Raw genomic sequence first — 17758 nt, 5'->3', positions numbered from 1 at the left:
TTTTTGGTTGACCGTGGCCTTGACCCCAAACCCGACTTCTGCGATCCGAACCCTTCCTCGACCTTCTCAAGTAGACCCACCTCCAGACTGATCTTCAACTGGTCTCCACTAGAACTGATCTCTCTTCATTTGAACAGAACCTTCTCCAGGTGCTGACTCAAAATCGGCAGAGTAACTATTCTCGAAAACTGCCTAAATCGCTCGAAAACTATCGAAACTCAATATTTTTTTATTTTCTTTCACTCTCAAGTTTTGAACTGGCTTTGATGTGTTCTGGATGTGTTCAAATGAGAGGGGGTGGTGGGCTATTTATAGGAATCAACAACCAATCAGAAACAAGCCGTGTGGCAGCCCGTGTGTCGCTTCGCATGGCTCCGGACGCATGCGCAGCGACACCTTGTGTTCCACATGGCTGGTTGCATGACCTGCTCACATGCAAAGTGACACCACACCCTCTACCTGTCTGGATGCATGGCCTGGCTCCATGCAAGGAGACACCACGTCCTCCACATGTCTGGCCGGGCCTGGTCGCATGCATCGCAATACCTCGTGCTTGGCCGATCCACCTCGTGCTCCACATGTCTACTTGCATGTAAAGGTTTCATGTACTGCAACACCTCATGCTTTCCTTGAAACACATACTCCCAGGAGTTTGCCACCACGTCCTGAACACACACACATCTAGCCACCTCGAGCTTCTCGGTCAATTGTCCTATATCGGCCTTCCGATGAATTTTTGTCCCGCGATCATTCCCAAATATTTTTCGACGACCGTTCTGATGATCTGAGTATTTTTAATAAACTCCACTTGGAGTCTGTTCTTAAGGGAAAATATTTCCCGAGCTTCCGGCTTATTTGAAAAATTCCATAATACCGAAATTTAGGGTTTTTCACTCAATTTCCGGTCTTCCTGTTGTGCTTCTAAAAGTGTCGTGCTTCAAACGTCCTTTGAATCAATCTACCACATTATCTAACCATTGTCTAGTGGCATACTTGTCTCATGGTTCAGACAAGATCAATCTGATCGTCTGCGACTCGACCACCCAAAAGATACTCGACCATTCCTTTTTTTTTAATGGGTTTCTACATCCCCCCCCCCCTTTAACATAATTTGTCCTCGAATTCTAAGGGTCTGAGGGGCCTCCTTCTTCCATCACAACATCCTCTCGGAAGAACTCTGGGTGATCGGTTTTAAATCGCGCCTCATCTTCCCAAGTAACATGAATCATGTTTTGTCTTCCCCATAATACTTGCACTTGAGCAATCTCTCGATTCTTCAGCATCCGAATACGCCGTTCTCCCAATCTGATTGGTCCTTCCGGATACGTAAGGTTTGTCCTCAACTCCTCTTGTCTCTCGGGTTCAACAGCACTTGGATCCCGTATATGTTTCTGAAGCATGGAAACATGAAATATAGGATGTAGACGCATATCCTCTGGCAGATCCAAACGGTAAGCTACCTCACCAACTTTCCCGATGATCTTGTACGAACCAATGAACCTGACCGCAAGTTTCCCGACCTTGCCGAATCTGTCCTTCCCTTTTTGTGCAGTAACCTTCAAATAGACCCAATCTCCTATCTCAAAAGTTACCTCTCTTCTTGACTGGTCTGCGTACTTCTTCTGATGGTCCTGAGCCTTCTTCATGTTGGTCTGAATCGTCTCTAGCTTAATCATGGTCTCCTGAACAATAGGTGACCCAAACATTCTCCTTTCGCCCACTTCAGTCCAACACATAGGTGTTTTGCATGGCATTCTGTATAACGCTTCATAAGGTGACATCCCTATGCTCGAATGATGATTGTTGTTATACGATAACTCGACTAACGGTAAGTGCTTCTCCCAATTCCCGGCCCAATCTAGAATACGCATCCGAAGCATGTCCTCGATGGTTCGAATGGTTCTCTCCGTTTGGCCATCTGTTTCTGGATGGAACGACGTGCTTCTGAACAGTTTAGTTCCCAAGGCTTCTTGAAGTGCTTCCTAGAATGATGACGTGAACCTTGGATCGCGATCTGAGACGATGTCTGAGGGTACACCATGTAACTTCACGATTTGGTCGATGTACAGCTCGGCCAACACTTCAACTTTATCAGTGTTCCGCATAGGCAACAAGTGTGTAACCTTGGTTAACCTATCCACAATCACCCATATCGAGTTGTTCGATCTACCTGGAGCGGTGGTAATCCGGTAATTAAATCCATGGAAATCGAGTCCCATTTCCATTGAGGTATCGGAAGACTTTGTAACAATCCTGTGGTACTTGATGCTCGACCTTGACTTGTTGACAAGTTGCACGCTGAGCAACCCATTGCGCTACTGACCTCTTCATGCCCGGCCAATGAAAGTATCTTCTCACGTCTCGGTACATTTTTGAACTTCCAGGATGGATACTAAGTAAATAATGATGTGCAATCCTTAGTATCTCATCTCTCAGCCCTTGTCCTGTAGGAACCGTGATTCTCCCATTAATTAGCAAGGTTCCATCCTTCGCCAAGTAGTATCCAACATTATTTGGCCCGGCTTGTCCTTTGAATTCTTCAGCAATCTTCAGTAACTTCTCATCCCTAAGCTGTTCTTCTCGAATTCTCTGAATCAAGCTGGCCTGGTTCACCGCTTGAAGTCCCAATGGCTCGCTTGTCTGCCCTTCCAAAACGACCAACTTCACTTGTTTCAACTCCTGGTTCAACAGCTCCACTTCTTTCTCTAAATCTGCTCCCACTTTCTTCGACTTAAAGCATCCGCAACAACATTCGCTTTACCAGGATGGTAGCGAATCCTTATGTCGTTGTCTGCCACAAACTCCCTCCACCTACGCTGGCGCAGGTTGAGATCTGGCTGTGTGAACAGGTATTTAAGACTTTGATGGTCCGTGTATACCTCCACTTCTTCTCCATACAAGTAAGATCTCCAAATTCGCAAAGCGAACACCACGGCCGCTAACTCCAAGTCATGTGTACTGTAGTTATCCTCATGTTTTCGTAGTTGTCGTGCGGCATACGCGATGACTCACCCATTTTGCATAAGAACACAACCTAACCCAACTTGTGAAGCATCCGTATAAACTGTGTAAGGTTTACCTTGCTCGGGCAAAGCTAACACAGGTGCGGTCGTGAGAGCTTCCTTCAACTTCTTGAATGCCTTCTCGGTTTCTTCCACCCATAATAAAGGAACTCCTTTACCGGTAAGTTTAGTTAAAGGCTTTGCTATGGAGGAAAAGTCCATAAGAAACTTCCGATAATAGCCCTCAAGTCCGAGAAAACTCCTTACTTCCGTCACAGTGGTAGGTCGAGGCCATTCCCGTATGGCTTGGACCTTTTCTGGATCAGCAGCCACGCCCTTTCCTGATACTATGTGACCCAGATATCCTATCTCTCTCTTCCAAAATGAGTATTTGCTGAACTTGGCAAATAGCTTCTGATTTCGTAGCCTCTCCATAATCAGTCTCGGATGCTCATTATGCTCCTCCTTACTTCTCGAGTACACCAGGGATTCATCAACGAAAATGATCACGAACTTGTCGAGGTAGTCGTGAAACACTTCATTCATTAAATGCATGAAAGCCGCATGTGCGCTTGTGAGACCAAAGGGCATAACTACAAACTCCACTGCCCATACCTCGTCTGAAACGCCGTCTTCATGATGTCTGACTTGGCAATAGGAATTTTGCGATACCCTGATGCCAAATCAATCTTCGAAAACCAACTAGCTCCCTTTAGTTGGTCTAACAACTCGTCTATCCTCGGAAGAGGATACTTATCTTTTATCGGGATGTTGTTGATACCACGATAATCAATACACAGCCTCATGCTTTCGTCCTTCTTCTTCACAAATAGCACAGGAGCTCCCCAATGTGAAGAGCTCGACCGAATGAATCCCTTTTCCAATAGATCTTTCAATTTCTTCTTTAGCTCAGCCAACTCCGCAGGTGCCATCCGATATGGTGCCTTAGCTATAGGTTTTGCTTCAGGCTCCAAAGTAATGGTAAAGGGATTACTCCGAGGTGGAGGTAATTCCTTTAGTGGTGCAAAGATATCCTCAAACTCTTGGACCACTTCTATGTCTTTGACCTTAACTTCATCATTAGTGGCTCCTCCACTAACCGATAAGGTCATCAAATATACTTCCCCATCTTGAAACAAATCTTGTACTCTCATTGCTGATACCAAAGACACGGTCATACTAGGACTGATTCCATAGTATACCATCTCTGGTCGTTTACCTCTGCCAAACAACAACCTTCCCTTTCCACAGTCGATCTGAACTCCATTGCTCGATAACCAATCAATTCCAAGGATTACCTCGTACCCTTCCAAAGGCACGACTAACAAATCTGCCACAAATTCTTTCTCTTGAATGACCAATGGAACATTCCTGGTAAACTGATCTGCTTGAAGGGTTCCGTCTGCGGGGGTCAAGACGGCCACGATTATCCTGTCAACCACAAAACAATCCCAAAACCAGGCAGCTACTTCAGGGGTCACAAAACTATGTGTTGCCTCCGAGTGGAACAATACATGTGTGGGTTTACCAGCAACATGTATGGTTCCTGCCACAGTAACCCAATCAACACTATCTCAATCACAAAAACTAATCAAAATTCGCACAACCATCAATCATAATCGAAATATTTCTTAACGCACAACCTAGCTATCAAGCAATCTATACCTAGCCAGAAGACAAACTAGATTCCAACAACTCCATTCCATTCAATAAAAAGAGGAGGTTAAGCACCCAATACCTGTGGATTGTATTTGTTAATTGGGGATTGTAACTCGCTGAGTAACATTAGATTACTCATCCAACTCCGTTGTCCTTTTTGCAGGTCGCTTTAGGTAAGGATGATCGGATAGCTTGGTGTTGGATGTTAGGACCACCGGAGTAGATTTCATGCCTTTTGTAAACGGTATTGCGTTATGTGTTTTGTTGGCTCGATTTGGCATTACGCCGAGCCTAGTCTTGAATTATTTCAATGTATGAATATTTCTTGAATCAATAAAGTAAATGTTTTATATGCGCTTCATGAGTACTATGATATTTGACTAGTCCGGTCTAACACAACGTTAGGTTGTGGTACGGGTTGAAAAGCCTTAGGCCTCGATCTAACGGAAAACGCTAACTCTAGGTACGGGTTGCAAAGCCGAGTGCCTTGACGCAGCGGGACGAGTTAGTGGAGGAACTGGTCGAGGTCGTGGAGTAAATTTTGTGACTCTCGCCAGATCATCCCTAACCCGTCACATAGCGCTTCTGGACCATGGTGTTAGGTTGGACGGTCAGTCATGTTCTTGTTTGATTGTTGGCTGGTTGATCGACCATATGTCTAGGTCGGTTCGGGGGTGTTACGGAGGTGGTATCAGAGCATGGTTTCGTCCATGCTTCCGGAACTCATGATTTAATCGGATTTACATATTTATCGAGTCAAAATGAGTCACAAAAGGCATTAAGGAAACCGGTCACGTCCAGCGATAGGATTTGTGGTTTTAGGAATTAGGATTGAGATAGTGGAATCTAGAACTGTTAGGTTGCTGGTTAGCATTGCTAGATTGTTTGGTTAGCATTGCTAGGTTGTTGTTAGTAGACTGTTGGGATTAGTTGTCTACTAACTTGCGTGTGAGGTGTTCATTTGAGTTGCAGCGAGTAAGTGTGTTCGTTGATCGGAACTTCAAAGGGTGAAAACCTTAAAGTGGAGGGAGTTCGAGGCCAAACCCAAACCTGAAGCAAAAGAGGAGACTGTTTCAGAGGGACTAGACAGTGGTATGGACTGGACAAATGGTGAGGAACAAGACTTCGTTGGGAAAGGACTTCATCAGTATTTGGGGAAAAGGAAGATTAAGAAGGATTTGAGGAATCTGGACAAGGATGATATCTATCGAAAGGACAAGATAGTATCATGGGCAAGGAGTGTGTTATGGCGGAGTAAAAGCAAGAGGACGATCAGTGATCATTCCAGTGAGGAGATATGAAGACGATAAGAAAGGCGAACCGACGAAGAAACAAATCAGTTTGATCAAGACCACAAGACAGAGTTATCAAAGAAGTGATCATCATTAAAACACACCGAGGAGGAGAAGGTGGTGAAGGTGAGCAATTGTACAACTAAGAATTCGAGGACGAATTCTATTAAGGGGGGGGAGAATGTAATACCCCGCCCTTCGGGATAAAATGGTCGAGAGTGTAAAAGTCAGAATCTAAAGCTAAGCTTTTGGGAGTCTATGTATTTGGAGGAATGTTGAGTTTTGATCACATGAAACTTGACATGATTCGAAGAAAATAGAAGATTGGTCGAACATCAACTTGGTGGTCGAGTCGCGGGCGATAAGGATGGATCGAGAAGTTTTGAAGTACGAGGTGGTCGAAGAATTGATCGTGAGTGAACTATGAGTCGAATAAGTTGCTCGACCATAGTTAGAAGATGTCTTAGATTGATCAGACGGACGTTTTGGAAGCATCACGTTTTTGGAAGCCTGACGTTCTAGAAGCTCGACATTTAAGAAGAACGACGTTTCTTCAGCACGACGTTTTCTGCGAAACTTTAGCGGAATACTATTTCGAACACATTGGAAGCAGGATGGGAATCAAGAAGGACGGGAAGCAAGCACGACGGGATCGAAGCACGACGGGAAAACCCGAAATTGGGCAAAAACCCTAATTTCGGTATTAGGAAATTTTTTGGGGAAGCCGGAGGCTCGGGAAATATTTTTCATCAAGGTCAGAAATATTTTGGAGTTTATGAATATTATTCAGACCATCAGAACGGGAGCAGAAAAATAATTGGGGTTAATCGCGGATGAGAAATATTCCGGAAGGACCGAAATCAGGCCAATGAACCGAGAAGCTCGAGGTGGCTCGTTGCATGGGTTCAGAACGTGGTTTCAATCATCTAACAAGATGAGTGTCTCCAGAAGCTCGAGGTGTCACCGTGCATGGAAGCTGTACATGCAGCCTGACATGTAGAAGCACGAGGTGGATCGACCAAGCACGAGGTGTTTCCGCGTATGCAACCGAAGCATGCTGATTGACATGTGTGTGCTGCTGTGGCGCCTTGCATGAGTTCTAGTCATGCAGCCTGACATATGGGAGGAGTGGTGGTGTCCTGCATGTGTCCTGGACATGCAGCCAGCTATGTGGAGCACGAGGTGCCGCCGCGCATGCGTCCGGAGCCATGCGAAGCGACACACGGGCTACCACCAACCTGAAGCTGATTGGTTGCTGTCTTCTATAAATAGCCCATGACCGCAGCTCATTTCATCACATCGAGACCTGTCCAAACCACCTTAAAAACGTGAGAGAAAAGTAGAAAAAAAAAGCAATAGTTTCCGATCTATTTCGAGAATTTTAGAGAGATTGTGAGGTCAGTTCTCTACTGATTTTGAGTCAGCGCCTAGGGACGGTTCCGTCCAACTAAATTTTTCCAGGCCACTCAGTTCCTTTGATGATCAACTAGAGATGCTGTCCGGAGTTAGTTCACTTCTACGGGTTCAGATCAGTCGAAGTTCTGCTCGATACTCCGCCGGGAAATCCGAAGAACTGTCCAGAAGCTAGAGGAGGTTCTGTTCGAGTCCAGACCAGCCTGTCGAGGCCAGTCAGTTTCTTCATTGTGAAGCCGAGGTTGTGTCCAAGACAAGATCAGTCCAGTCCACTCCAGTGATGCGTCAATTGGGTTTTGGCTAAGTCTTCTTCGGTCAACCAGCTGCTAATCGGCAAAGAACACTGTGAGTTTAAATTAATTGATAGCTGAGTTGTTTTCATGCAGGATCCCGTTACTTGGAGGTTGAATCATGGTAGGAGGCCAGGTCTAACTGAGTAACGGTTTGATTAGTTAATAGTTGAGGTTTGGTTGATTGAGTTGATAGCATGCTTAGTTATTGCTTGAGAACCGTAGTAGCATGCTAATGGTTAGGTTGATTGGTTAGTTAGCGAATGCGGAATGCTTAGATGATATAGCTAAGTTTTAGATAGTTAGGTATTCTGGAATTAGTCTTTATGCTAGATTCTGGAATATGATTGGTTGTGTTAATTTGCGATTAATACTAGGAACCTTTTTTACCGGGTTTAGTATTAATCATATATTGGCCATATAGCATTTGTGTAACCCACAATGCTAGGCATGTTTGAGGTGGAATTTGTTGATTGTGCGATTGATGCTAGGAACCTTGTGTTATTTTTACCAGGTTTAGTGTTAATCATGTATTGGCCGATAGCCTTTGTGTAACCCACAATGCTACGCATATTGGGGTGTGTTAGTGTTCCTTCAGACCTCGTACCCGGTGGGTTCAAGAAAACCCCTTATTCGCTGGATCGGGAAGACTCAGATAGACGGGGTCATGGCCTATGGCTGAGTGATTACACGACGGTGTAATGTGGCAGTGACCCGAAGGACTGTGGGCTGTCGCGCGGTGACCCGAAGGACTATAGACCGCGGTCGGTTGAAAGTTCCTTCTTCTGGCCTTTGTGGTAGGAAGATAGGATATTGCCGATAGTGAAGGAGGAACCAAACGTCCCCAGGGCCCGGTTTTGTTATATATATTATATCTTGTTTTGGGTTGTTAAACCCTGGTTTAATTTGAGGTTGAGTTTGGTGATGAGCTAGTAATTAGCATAATGCTAGTTATCTTGCTATCGTTTACCGCTGAGTATTTCTGATATTGTTTATGTTATTGAATTATGCTATTAGGTGAACCTCTCGCTTTAGATTTTTTGGGGGTGGAATAGCGAGGGGTTTTATTTGTTAGTTGGGGATTGTAACTCACTGAGTAACATTAGGTTACTCATCCAACTCCATTGTCCTTTTTGCAGGTCGCATTAGGTAAGGATGATCGGATAGCTTCGTGCTGGGCGTTAGGACCGCCGTAGTAGATTTCATGCCTTTTGAAAACGGTATTGCGTTATGTGTTTTGTTGGCTCGATTTCGCATTAGGTCGGGCCCAGTCTTGAATTATTTCAATATATGGATATTTCTTGAATCAATAAAGTAAAAGTTTTATATGCGCTTCATGAGTACTCTGATAGTTGACTAGTCCGGTCTAACACCATGTTAGGTCGTGGTACGGGTAGAAAAGCCTTAGGACTCGATCTAACGGAAAGCGCTAACTCTAGGTACAGGTTGCAAAGCCTTGTGCCTTGACGCAGCGGGACGAGTTAGTGGAGGAACTGGTCGAGGTCGTGGAGTAAATTTTGTGACTCTGGCCAGATCGTCCCTAACCCGTCTTGTAGCGCTTCCGGACCATGGTGTTGGGTTGGACGGTCAGTCATGTTCTTGTTTGATTGTTGGCTGGCCGGTTGGCCTTTCATCTCTAACCTTGGTTGTTGGACGGTCGATCGGTCATGTTCTTGTTTGATTGTTGGCCGGTTGATCGACCATATGTCTAGGACGGTTCGGGGGTGTTACAGTCGGGGTCGCCTGTACCGTCGTACATCTTTATGTTGGGGAAGGGAAAAATCCTAGGCGTCTCGACCGAGGTGATTCCTTCAACGAAGGGAGTATCGGCGTAGGAGTCTGGTTACTCCTTCGGATTGGGGGGCTACTCCTGGTAGGCGTTCCACCATGGACTGCATGGCATCGAATCTCTTGGAGAACATCTGCTCGAGGTAGGTAGTCATGGAGGACTCTGTCGCTGATATGTTCTCAGGTGTCTCCTTATCATATTCTGGCTCGGAATCACTCTCCTCCAGGTTATGGACTCGAGGATTCTCAGCCCCTTCACGCGTTGCCCCGGCTATGCCTGACGCCGGAGGTAGATCGGTCGCACCTTCTCCGGAGTTAGGATTGTTTAAATTCCCCATAGGTCGAACCTTGGTGTTGAAACGACGCTTCTTGTTGCCTACCGTGTTGCGGGCTTGGTTTTGATCCCGGAGGACCGTACTCTCCGACTGCAACTGGCTGAGCTTTTTGGCACTTTTCTCCAGCTGTTTGGAGTGTTCGTCAAGTTTCTCCTTCAGACTCTGGACTTCTGAAGAGAGGTTGGGGTTTTCCCCGGTTGCTTCTCGAGTTCGATTCATCTAGGTTATTTAGCTCTGCATGCCGTCAACTTGCTTCTGGAGTTCAGCTACTCTTTGGGCATCATCGGATGGCTCGTTATGCTCGTCCACCGTCATCGTCACGTAGTTTGATTACTCCCCTCTTTCAAGCGCCAAACTGTTAGGGGATTTTTGCATAGGCTCTTTTAGAGTACCATGAAACGATGGATAAGCTGGTTTCTTATGAAGTGTTTGTGTATGTTCCGTGGGGAGTTAGCAAGATAATGACGATATAGGCTTGAAGAGACTTTTATTAGATAGAACAAGCAAGAATAAGCGAGGTTACAAAGTATTAGGTAATAACCCTAATTCTAGACGTCTAGTTCTAATCTCTAAACCTTGGAGAAGTCGATCCCTTGCTTTAGGGATTTAGGAGCTCTTATATAGTTGTCTTTAAGTCGGTTTGATTTAGGCTAAACTCTTCCATATTCGGAAAAATGGAAGGTTCTCCTTGTCGGAAGTCTTCCATTTCTTGGAAGGGAGGTCGGTCCCTGGGGGAGGTCGGTCCCTGGGACCGATTCCAGGGTTCCTTTTAGCGGGGACCTCGAGTGTTCCTTTATCGGGGACCCGGAGGCCTGGGTCCTGCCTGGAGGCTGGAGGAAATGATATCGGGATATTTTTCCCCAACAGTCGTACCACTTTTCATTGAGGGTTAGCCAGGTTCGGAGGTCGCTTGGACCTGATCCAGCTTGTTTGCCCCTTTAAGTATTATGGTATTCCTACTACTCTTTTATAGTCGGAACTATTTTATTACATAAGATTTTGTCCGGACCGTCTAAGCATTCTCAACAGACGTTCCATTCGAATGTAAGTCTGTGTACTTCACATTCCGGCATCAGTGCCTTAGCCATTAGTCCTTAGGCTCTTCCATGGACGACTTGTCCAATTTAGTTTTCCGATTTTCAACATTCAGCTCATCCACTCGGCTATCCTGCCTTGAACCTTTCCGCTGAAGTCTTCCTTCCAAATTCAGTTATGGACGCCTTGTCCATACAGAGTTAAACTCGCCAGCTCCTTGGCTCAATATCCGACATCATTGTCCTTGACAGTTCCTTGTCTTACTTAGACTTTTCCGAAGCATCCTTGGCTTTCTCGAGCCACTTGATTCAATCCTAACTCCAGTCAGCTTATTATCCTTAAGCTTCAGAATAGACTTCGTCAATCTTTCCTATTTCTTCACTTCAGAATCCGGATCCATTGACTTAAATAAACCTCTCGGTTGTTTCCAACACTCAGAAAAATTTATTCGATAACTCTCTTGTGTAATCCAGAACACCTTAAGCAATCCGATCATTCTCCAAATGATCTTAACTCAGACTTCATTCAACCAATCCAATCATTCATCAATGATCTTATCTCCGGTTTCTTTTCAGTTAGACTTCTAACTTACATTTACCCATACAAAGTGTAAGTCCGACTTGATCACTCCCAAGATCAAGTCTCTCGTCAGTTCTCCAATGCTCGTGCTTAGTATTTTCCACGTCCGTTCGGTCTAGAAAAATCATGTATCATCCTTCAAACTCTGTCCTAGAACCGTATTCGCTCTGATTCCACTTGAAAGGCCCCGACCCGGTTTCCTTTACCACCGGTTCGTCCTCAGTTCGCTTCCCTCGACCAAACATGATCGATACCCGATTTTCTCTAATTTAGGATTTTATTCCAGTTTTCCTCTATGAGGTTCAGTTCAGTACACATGGTTCGCTAAGTCTAATCCAGCAACTTAGCAGTCTACTAATTTTCTCAGCATGATAAACATGTACCTTAATGCCTCGGTGCTTTGTTGTCTGACAATCCATCCATACGCTCCTTCCTTGCTGGCTACATGTTTTCCGTCCTTCCTTATCTAACCAATAGCTTGATCAGACACTTAACTGAATCCCCTTGTTTCTTACTCACTCAGCCAACCATTCCCACGTAACCCAAGTAAACAAAGAGAGATGGCTTGGTCTCCAGCCAGCCATCCAGAATAGACAGTACACTAGCCTTGCTTAGCGCCCCAGAACCAGTCCTTGATCACACCCGGATCAGTTAGTACACAGTTGGCTCCACAGCCCTCGATCCAGTCAGTTCTCCCCACGGCCTTCCTGCTCCTCAGTCATTCCAGTATCAGTAACACGCCCTCTTGTGCCACACGCATCAGCAAACTCGATCCTATTTCCAGTCGATCATCCTTTAGTATGTCGCTGGTCCCGATCGCCTCCAACGATCCAATCAGATCGATCACTTCAGTACCACATCTCTCCATGGCTAGGATCGTTCCAAGCACAGTATCTGATCCTTCCTTCAGTTCATCAGAACAGACTGATAGCATATGCTGTCGCACACAGATCACTTCCAATCCGTACACAGTATCCGATCAGGATTGATCAGATCAGGACATCGAACCCAACAGATACGCTGTCTCCAGGCCCGCGACCACTGCCTCTTGATCTTAACCACCACATGCTCTAGTATGCGTCGCGATCAATCAGTACACGGCAATGTCATTACAGATTAAACCGGCGGTCCCTTTCCCGCGGCTTGCGCACCGTTGCCTAGACTGTAACCACCGTATACCGCAGTAAGTACATCGTGAACCATCGTTCAGTCTGCAGTCTGTCTGACGCGACTCAGACCACACCGAACACACCATCGCTCAACTTTAGGACCGTCGGATCAGAACCCCAACGATCCTTTCCGGCGATCTCCGACTCCATCAGTTTCTTTCTCTCTCTATGTTCTGTATCAGAACCCTTCCCTTTCTGATCCGCGAAATAACTCTTAAGGGAAACAGATAGGCGGTTTCTCAACAAACATAACCGCTCTCGCGTCCCAAACTGTCCATAACTGCCTTCGGCAGTTTCTCATTAACTTCTCGACAGTTCCATAACTGTTCCGGTAACCAACCCATGAACCGTTCTAGACTGCTTTGCTAACTACCCTTGCAACTGTTCTGGAACTGCTTAGTAACTGCCTTTGTAACTGCCTTATAACCGCTCGGCAGTTCACAAATCCAGTAACTGTCAGATAACTGTTCCCATCAGTTTGCTTAGCTTCCTGTACGCGTTCAGCTCAGTATCCGTTCCCGTCAGAATGTATACCCGTCAGTCCACACAGTGACAAACTGATCTCAGATGACAAACCCCACTGCTATATTCGGACAGACAGTATCGTCTTAACCTGACAAGTACTATCCAGATGACATGTCCAACATGTCTGTCCCGTCTGATCAGTCCGACCTTGGACTGATTCAGTTCAGACTGCGAGATGGGGATGCTACAGATTGCCTACGTACCCTTCAGGGGGGGGGGGATCAAGCCGTTCATAGTAAATGTATATAGAGGCACAGAGCCTAGATGGGCGCGGAGCCTGATGGAGGCACCTAGCCTGATGGAGGCGCGTAGCCTAATGGAGGCATGTGGTCTAGGGAGCACGGTGCTCTAGTGGGCACAAGGCCTAAGGGGCACGCAGCCTTGGGAGCACGGGGCTCTAGTGGGCACATGTCCTAAGGGGCACGTAGCCTTGGGAGCACGGGGCTCTAGTGGGCACATGGCCTAAGGGGCACATAGCCTTGGGAGCACAGGGTTCTAGTGAGCACATGGCCTAAGGGGCACGTAGCCTTGGAAATAACATGATTTTCTTCATAGGACTTCGTGAGTCTCACCATGGTATCAAGCTTCTTGTTGAATTTGGAGTAGGACGTCGGCTCGTAGCATGGGCCATCAAAGTCCCTTGTCGATAGTGCTCGGATGTACTTCCGGTCGGTCTGAAGGATTCACAGCTTGATTGGAGATATATCGCCTGGAGAATGGGCAATAATCCTTGATCCCATGCAGAGACGTGGTAGACATGCTTCAATGGGCATGTGTTTGGTCTCTAGTTGTTGTTGGGGTCAAAATCGGTCATGACGGAATCAATGTCTGAAAGTTCTCGTAAAAATCAGCATGAATGTTTTTACGAAAAGAAATCTTCGTAAAGAGATCTTTACGAAGAACTTTGTGGTAAAATCTTGCACTAATCTCGGTTAACACCAATAGTCCGAGAACACGTTCATGAAACATCAAAAAAAGATGCAAACAAGGTCGCCACGTAACGACCGACCCGCAAACAAGACGGTCGCTACGTAGCGACCGACTCGAGAACGAGCCAGTCGCTACGTAGCAACCGATCAAGCCTCTCGGTCGGTCGCTACGTAGCGATAGACTATGGATTTGACCCATTTTCATCCATAGTTTATTGGCGTTTTTACTAATAATTATATTATTACGGAGTCTATTTATTATATTTATAAGATCAGGAATGTTTTGGAGATAAGTGATGATTTTGGAGCGTTTTGGAGATATTTGGAGCAAGCACCCGAGATGACCATCGAGATCGACTATCGGTTGATATTGGAGTGCTAGAATCGATCGATACACAAGACATGGTGTCGATCGACAGCGAAGCGCGCAGGAAACCCGTTTGGTCACAGCCAACTTGAAGCCCAAGATTTCACTATTTTACAAGATTTCTCCTGACGAGTTTTTATCCGAATTATATAAGATTTTCCGCCATGTTAGAGGCAAAGTGTGCTTTCTTTGTGTTTCATTGTTTTATTGATAGATAGGAGAGAAGATCCAAAGTTATAATTTGTGATTGGAACTCCATTGATATCTATATTATTATTCTATGTAGTTTTTATACTTAACTGCTGCTATGAATTGCTAAGCCATGTCTGAGTAGTTCTCTTGTTAGATTTTAGGGTTTAAATAGGTTAGGAGGGATTAGCCCCAACTATAGATTGCTGAGTTGTGATAATCATCTTTAGGATTGTTCATTAATGCATGTGTCTAGATTAACTACCTAGAACCTGCCCTTGGATTGATTGATAAAAGCAATAGCTTAATTCTCATCCTGAAAACATTCTATGAGCAAGGCGAGCTGATCTAGTGAGGTTAGTAAGAATTCATTCAACATGCACATAAAGCTTGACTTGAGCGCGTCGATCGATATCACACTTGAATAATCGATCGACGGTGCAAAAGGTGTATCGATCGATACGCCCATTGGAATATCGATCGACACTTTCGGTAGATCAATATAACGAGAGTTGAGATCATAGATCTAGTTAATAGACAACAAGTCAATGCCCGCAAGAGCCGAAAGACTTGTTGATCAAATAGTTGAGCTTTACATTATCATGCATGCAACTCATTAGGCATCTATAGGATTGTAATTCCAACTTTCCTCAATAAGAACTCTAAGTCTAGCTATTTCCTTTTTAAGCACAAAAACCCCAAAAATCTGCTATTGAACAAACACTTGTTCAATATAAAAATGCAATGTACTTTTAAAACTCTTAAAAAAACTTTGCTTAAAAAATCATATTAGAATCCTTAGGTTCCCTAGCTACCTGTGAATTCGATCCCTAAGTACTACAACTCGACCTCTTATTTGAGAGAGCATAAATCACTCCTTAGGGTAATTTGAGTGGTATCAAATTTGGCGCCGTTGCCGGGGAGCTTTGATCGCCTACTTTCTAATTTTTGTTAAGTATTCAGACAGAAATTTTTTCTTGGATTTTCAGGTACATGCCCAGCAGTACCAAAAGCAACAAGGAATCCCAATTGATATTCTCACCAGATCCTGCAAATTTGGAACGCACGATCCGTAAGGAAGCGCGCTCCCTATCGACCGACAACAACACTTTCGTGTCGGTCGATTCCGCTCAACCACCGTCGACCCAGAAACCAGTCCCGTCGACCGATTCTCGCTCACCCCTGTCGATCGACAACACAAACCTTCCCCCGACCGATACCCTTCACCCGAAATCGATCGACATTCCATCTCGGACATCGATCGATACTGAACCGCGAGACATGGTTGCGCCTTTGATACTTGTTCGGGACAACAATGGAGACCTGCACGACCAGGAGGGTGATCTGCTTAATGCAGCAGGTCAGAGAATAGATGCTCAGGGGGATGCAATCCCTGAGCCTGATGCTACTACTACATGTACTGCCTTACCTGTAGATGGGGCTGCGCAACCCTGGACGTTGGCTGACTACAACCGTCCAGATCGCTACTACACCAACAGATCAGCCATCCTTCCTCCCCCCATTGAGAGGGATTTTAAGTTGAAAGCGAAGTACTACACACTTGTGGGACAGTTACCCTACCATGGACTATCCCACGAGCATCCTATTGACCATCTAGAGAGGTTCGAGGATCTGATTTATGCTATTAGAGTCGAGGGAGTCTCTGAGGACTACCTATTATGCAAGCTTTTCAGATATTCACTTTCTGGAGAGGCTCTGCATTGGCTCAAGCAGTTACAACCAGGATCTCTTAAATCCTGGAGCGACATCAAGAATGCATTCGTATGCAATTTCTTTGATGAGGCGCGTGCTGAGGACTTGAGGAGAAGGATTGCTACATTCACTCAGGAGCCTGCAGAGTCATTCAGAGGCTCTTGGATCGGATTAAAGTCCTACTAGAGAGACTGTCCACACCATAGATTCAATGAAGTACAACTACTCAGTACTTTCCACATAGGCATCGCGGTGCAGTATCAGATGGCTCTTGATGCTTCCAGTAATTGAAATTTCAACACCAGGAATCCAGAGGAGGCAGTCAAGGTGATTGATAACCTAGCATCCAGTAATAGCACCAAGAACACTGATTCTGAGAGGAAGAGATCTGCCACCATCCTTGGGAATGCTCAGATGGATGAGGTGAAGGCAAAACTGGACAGTGTTCACAAGCTTCTCAAGAAGCAGGTTAGCTTTGTTGAAGATGCAAAAGTTGTAGAGGGTAGAGCAGAGGAAGAAGAAGTAAACTACATTGGTGGAGCTGGATTCAAAGGAAACCATGGTGGAAATAGAAAATCCTATGGAAATAGGAGTAACTTCAACCAAAATTCACTGTACCAGAAACCCTACAACAACTGCTACATCAACAATAGGAATATTGTAAGTTCCTACTACCAAAAGCCACCGCCGCCTATTCAAGAGAGAAAGATTGAAGAGTTGCTCGATAGGGTTCTTGAGGCACAGCAGCGAATGACTGTGGACTTCAATGGGAAGATAGATTCTGTCTACACCAATCTGAACACAAAGTTTGAGACCTCATGTGAAGAAGATGGAGATACAGGTTGTGCAGACAGGAGATACTATTAGGAAACAGGAAGCTTCAACAAGAGGAGTAGGGGATGATGGGATGAAGCACCACGTGAATTCCTTTATTGAGGATGACTTTTGGCAAGTGGTGAAGGAAGAGAAGCTGCAAGAAGGCGATTTTGAGGAAGAAAGTTTGATGAGTTTCGGCGGGTCACATTGGTCTCGATCGATACCAGAGCATCGATCGTCATACACCAACTCAAATCGATCGACAGGAGTACCAGAGCATCGATCGACAACGCCTACGGAGCCAACCGTGTCTTGCAATGCCGCGAAGATTCTAACTCACGAGGAGTTTGCAGCAAAACACCCACATCCGCCCAACCCTGACAATGTCTGAATCGATCGACATGCCAACATCAACGTCGATCGACACTCAGAAGCCTATCGATCGACGTGCACCTATTACCTACCGAGTGCAGATGCCGAAGATAGATGTAGCACGACTTAACACACTCAGGCCCTAACCTAAACCTTCAGAACAACCACCGGAGCCTATCAGGACACCTTCAGATGATGGAGATGATCTCATGGAAGAAGATAGGGTTTCTACTGGAAGAACCATAAGGAGAAGAAAGGAAAAAGTGGCGAAACATCTGAGAGGGG

At 45.4% G+C, this 17758-nt stretch overlaps 1 protein-coding gene across 1 annotated transcript; it reads right to left on the bottom strand.

Annotated features, from left to right (window-relative positions):
- Nucleotides 1-1124: 1124 nt before the first annotated feature.
- Nucleotides 1125-3593, bottom strand: LOC106427588. Its single transcript, XM_013868308.2, has 5 exons — nt 3080-3593; nt 2880-3007; nt 2324-2730; nt 2002-2133; nt 1125-1944 (listed from the first exon to the last, which is right to left on the bottom strand). Exons 1-5 carry the CDS (start codon nt 3591-3593, stop codon nt 1125-1127), a joined length of 2001 nt encoding a protein of 666 aa, XP_013723762.2.
- Nucleotides 3594-17758: the final 14165 nt, after the last annotated feature.

Source organism: Brassica napus, chromosome C1, assembly GCF_020379485.1.
Source record: "Brassica napus cultivar Da-Ae chromosome C1, Da-Ae, whole genome shotgun sequence".
In the NCBI taxonomy this organism is placed as follows: domain Eukaryota; kingdom Viridiplantae; phylum Streptophyta; class Magnoliopsida; order Brassicales; family Brassicaceae; genus Brassica; species Brassica napus.
This window is presented reverse-complemented; position numbering and strand designations above follow the sequence as displayed.